Source organism: Nestor notabilis, unplaced genomic scaffold (assembly GCF_000696875.1).
Source record: "Nestor notabilis isolate BGI_N333 unplaced genomic scaffold, ASM69687v1 scaffold19252, whole genome shotgun sequence".
NCBI lineage: Eukaryota > Metazoa > Chordata > Aves > Psittaciformes > Psittacidae > Nestor > Nestor notabilis.
Window position 1 is genome coordinate 5,581 of NW_009918100.1, and position 4,885 is coordinate 10,465.

Consider the following 4,885-nt stretch of genomic DNA (forward strand, 5'->3'; position numbering starts at 1 on the left):
CACATTTCATACCCTGGGCAGGGCCGTATCCTGGGGGCAGTGGGGGCCTTCTCAGTGTATGCCCTGGGTTTGTGCTGCTGCTCTTGCTTCTCCTCCTCTTTCTAAAGCCCAGCACTCAGCACACTCAGAGCAGTGATGCTGTTGATGCCTCGCCAAGGCTTAACTTGTTACACAGAGATTTTTTATATTAGACTCCAGTGGGAAAACAGCTGATTGCATTTCCCATCACCCAGGGAAAACTTTGGCACTCCATCTGCGATGCAGGGAGGGAGCACAGTGGAGCCCTGGTGAGGGGAGCTGTGCTAGGGCTGTGCCAGCCTGCTCCCGGGCCTGCTCCCGGCCCGCTGGGTGACCTTGGGCAAGTCGCTCTGCCTCTCCATGCCTCAGTTTCCCCATCTGTAAAATGGGGATAATAACACTGCTCTACCTCACAGGGATGGTTGTGAGGCTTCCTTGGCTATCATTTGTAAAGTGCTTTGAGATCCTCGGGGGAGGGTTGCCACAGAAAGCCAGATGGGTACCTGCAGTGGGGACTTGGGCAACCCAGCCCCCTTCCTAAGGGCTGTAGCGGGATGTGAGACATGAAGAAAATGAGCTGCTCCTACAGCTGAAGCTGGCAATGTGTTTTACAATGCAATTTGTTCCCTATTTCTCTTTTATTTGTGGGTGTCTGTTGGTGAAGCTGCAGGACAGGCAGCTCCCCCATCCCCACTTGATATTGGGAATCACAGCCAAGCCACGACTTCCCTGGCTGCAGGGGCTCACGCCCTGACAGAGGTGCCGGAGTGGAAGGTAGGTGAGGATTTGATGGGCAAGGCAAACAAGGTGCTACCTTCTCTGGAGACTGTTGTGGAGAGGTCAGACTTGCTTGTGGGGTGGTGGTATAGGGAGCACCCTGCAGCTTTCGCCATGGGGCACCCACCTGAGCGGGGCCGTGCGCTTGGGACAGGGACACAGGCACCCGGTTAGACTGGCAAGTGGGACACAGGTCCCTGGGATCCTGGTCCCCTCCATGGGACCCTCAGGCAAGTCACTTGACTTCTCTGTGCTTCAGCTTCCCCATCTGTAAACGGGGGACAGTAAATCTGACCTACCTCACAGGAGGTGTGAGGCTCCCTGCATGGCTTTGCAAAGTGCTCCAAGATCCTAGGGCGAAAGTTACTCTGTAAATGCAAAGTATTGTTAACATACCATTGTCATGCATGAGAGTCTGGGCAGGAAGGCTGAGACCTCCCAGCTGCCCCAAGAGAACCCCAGCCCATCTTTGGAGGAGACCTTCTGTGGGAGAGGACACTGAGGGGAGGAAAGGACTTTTTTAAAGAACTATTTTTAGCTGTTCCAACCTGTTGGCCTTTTTTAGATGGTATCTGGACACAGTTCCACTTACCACAGGATATGCAATGCTGTACTATGCATGGATTACTCATCTGGCTTGATGGAAACAGTCAGCATAAGCAGTTTTTGACACGTAACTCTATATGCATATGTGTGCGGGTGCTGTTCACGGCGCAGGGGGCTCCGGGCTGCTTTGGGTGCCAGCTCCTGCAGGGTCTCTGCTGTCACAAGGGCTCTGCAGGGGGGTCTGCAGAGGCTTTCTGGGCTGTATGGGGGAGAGGGCCCTGCTGGAGGTGTGTGCTGCAACAGACACGTATGTGTATCAGCATGCACAAATACATGTAGGAGATGCCTGTGAATAAACACGGGGTGCGTATGACATGCTGTGTGGTGACAGCACATTTTTGCACTGTAGAGGTTTAGTTAGCTTTGCCTTGAATGAAATAAACCTTATGTTTAATAGAGAAACTAGAGTCTGGGTTGCTGTATGTGTTTAGGCTTACCATGACCCCCAGGCATGCTGCATTGCAAGCCCTGTGCCGAGGCAGAGCAGCAGTGGTGCTCCTGTGTGATGAGCACCGGCTGTGTCCGCTCTCTGTAGCTGTTTGTCCAGGGTGGATGAGTGCTACCCTGTGCTGCCTGCATCCTAAGCTCCTTCCTGGCACCCCAGGTGAGTGCTGGTGCTGCCCTGGAGCTATGCTAGAAAGAGCTGATTTAAAAGAATGCCTGATGTCCATGATTTCCAGTAGTTTAAACTGACCCCATTCTTGTCTGACTGAGGGGCTGAGGTTCACGCAGCACTTTCTTGTGTGCAGGAACAGCTTGTTCACGAGGCAGCGAATAAAGCCTGCCCTCTGCTGGGAAAGCAGCTCTGGGAGAGTGCAGGGTACTGTCAGAAACACCCCTGCAAGCAAGAGGGACAGAGCCCTCAGAGGCTGCATGAAAAAAACAAATACTCTTTTTTAATGGGGATATTCCATAGCACAAACATCATTTCTCTCTGTGTAACAGCAGTGAGCAAAGAGCAGCTGAGCCCTGCAGGAGCCTTCCTGCCACAGCAGGGTCAGCACAGGGTAATAAATTAATCTTTCTGCGGAAGGAGCTTGAGCTGGTCGGATTCCTTCATGGTATCAGTGGCCGTCGCTCCAAGCTGCCCTTTGCCTCCTTGGCTGGTCTCTGGTGTGCTAAATCACAGCCTGGCAGCGAGGGCTTGGGAGGCACCACTCACCTTCCGATGCTGGAGCTGAGACAGCCAAGCACGTAGGGATGGGGAGGGAGGCGTGAGGGGAGAGGAGGGACCTGTCCCAGCAGGTCTCAGATCTCCGACTGGAAGGAGAGAGAGAAGAAATAATAGGATTTGAAAGGGCATCTGAAACCAGGAGCACAGAATCGCATCCTTAAGGAGCCAGCTCAGCTTCATGCAGAGCCCAAAGGTGCCCTTCCCCACCACCCCCAAGCCCCCTGTGATAGAGCAGCCACAGCCAGCAGTGCAGCACTGACCCTCCGCACGGTGTAGATCCAGTTGAGGTAGGCACGGACGCTGGTGTAGACACCGGGTGTGCTGGGGGTGCCGCAGCCCTGGCCCCAGCTCACAATGCCCACCACTTGCCAGTGCTTGCCTGAGTACAGCAGGGGCCCTCCGCTGTCTCCCTGCAAAGGATAAGCCAGTGGAGTGAGGACCACCCAGTCCCCAGGGTGGTGGGTACCAGTGCTCGTGGCTGCAGCCTTTCCTAGCCCTGGAAGGGACTATTTCCTCATCAGGAACCAACCTGGCATGTGTCCACCCCTCCTTGGAACAGGCCAGCACACAGCATCTTCTCGGTGACCTCGCCATGGTAGGCAGCAGTGTTGCAGCTCTCCTCATCGATGAGTTTCACCTCCGCCTGCTGCAGGACCTCAGACAGTTTGCCTGCACACAACGTGGTGGCTCAGAGGGGACCCAGGAGGGAGCCCACCAGCTCTCATCCTGTGAGTGGTGCTGGCGTGGGGACTGTGCCCTCCTCCCTGTGCTGTCCTACTCACCGCGCTTCTGAGTGTAGCCCCAGCCTATGACCCACAAGGGTGTGCCTGGCACCAGCTCCTCATCGAAATAGGGCAGGCAAATGGGCTTGCTGCTGTCTGGAAGTGGGATGGGAAATGCAGGAGATGACTGAGGAGGGTTGTGGGGAAGCAGGGGCCATGCACCGATGGGCACCCAGCTCCCTGCTTGCACATGTCCTTCTCCACTGCTGCTTGATGCCCACTGAGCTTTGCCGAGCTCCTAGGCTGCTTCGGGAACTCTTACTCTCAGGAGGTTTGTGCCATAACCCACCTGAAACACGGAGGGGAGACTGCAGCTTCACCAGAGCAATGTCATTGTCCTTGGGAGACGTGGACATCTCCCCAGCCAGGAAGACCTTCTCCACAGCAAGGGTGGTGGTGCCTGAGAGGAGGTTGGAGCCGGCCTTCACACGCCAGCTCTGAACAATGGGGTTGTTCCTGTGCACAGACATGTCTGTTATTGCTCCCCTCTTCCCTCATGGCTCTGCTGCACGGACAGGCAGCAAAGCCTTGCCTGCTCTCTGCCCTGCTCAGCATCATTGCACCAAGGAGCACAAAGCCATGTTAATTACCCAACACATGGTTTAAACCCAGCGGGGCTCAGCCTGGCATTGAGGAGCCAACTCACTTGAAGCAGTGCGCTGCCGTCAGGATCCAGCTGCGGTCGATGATGCTGCCCCCACAGATGTGCTCCTTCTTGTACTGCAGGCTGACCTGCCACGGCCAAGCCTCGATGGTGGCTGGGCTGCCCCCCAGCACACGCGGAGTCCTTATGCTCTCCCCGCACCCTTCTGTCGGACAGCAGAACAGCAACAAAGCAGCATGTTAAAAAGAGCACTGCTCTGCCCTCCTCTGTCCTCAGGTAAGTGGGAACAGAGGCTCCCAGGTGCCTCGTGGCACTGCCTGTCACCCCTTTGTGGGCCACATAGCACGCCCCTTTTTGTTCTGTGTTTGTATATCATCCCTGGGCTTGCTGAAATAGGTTCATCCATTCCTTGCCTTCTCCAGCACACTGGACAGATTACTTTAATCAGGATAATTCAACAGCAAAAGTAAACCCATCCCAGCAGCTGGTTCAGCCTCTCTTAGGTGTTCCATGTCTGGGAGGTTTACACTGGCTTAACAAGCAGGGTAGCAGTAATGAAATCCAACTTTTCTCATGCAAATCCTCAGTGGGGGAACCAGGTAGGCCCAGGGCTTGGGCCAGAGCTGCGCTCTTGCAGCCGCAGGGCGGCACACAGGGATGTGCCAGGAATGGGGACCTGAAGTGGCACGAAGTGCAAACAGTGCCGTGACACTTACTGGAACAAAAGAGTGAAACAACTGCTCCAGAGAGGCATTTCCTGGAAGAGGGAAGAAAAGGGCTGGGTTCAGTGGAGAAGAGGCTCTGGTTCCACAGGGCACAGCAGGGCAAGGGGCATGGTGGCCACCTCCTGCACAGCCCCACCACTCACCGGCCTGGCTCGGGCACCTGGAGGCTGCACTTCCTCAGCACGACCCCGCGCGGAGG

The 4,885-nt window shown here is 55.6% G+C and overlaps 1 protein-coding gene across 1 annotated transcript in view; it reads right to left on the reverse strand.

Moving 5' to 3' along the window:
• Nucleotides 1-2,649: 2,649 nt before the first annotated feature.
• The window catches only part of TMPRSS4 (transmembrane protease, serine 4), an 8,969-nt gene continuing 6,733 nt past the window's right edge, over nucleotides 2,650-4,885 (reverse strand). Inside the window, 8 exon segments of the mRNA XM_010009548.1 lie at nucleotides 2,650-2,661; nucleotides 2,836-2,985; nucleotides 3,105-3,244; nucleotides 3,358-3,453; nucleotides 3,647-3,813; nucleotides 4,004-4,163; nucleotides 4,678-4,718; nucleotides 4,830-4,885. The exon segment at nucleotides 4,830-4,885 is cut by the window's right edge and continues 64 nt beyond it. Of these exon segments, the coding sequence (XP_010007850.1) occupies nucleotides 2,650-2,661; nucleotides 2,836-2,985; nucleotides 3,105-3,244; nucleotides 3,358-3,453; nucleotides 3,647-3,813; nucleotides 4,004-4,163; nucleotides 4,678-4,718; nucleotides 4,830-4,885 (822 nt within the window).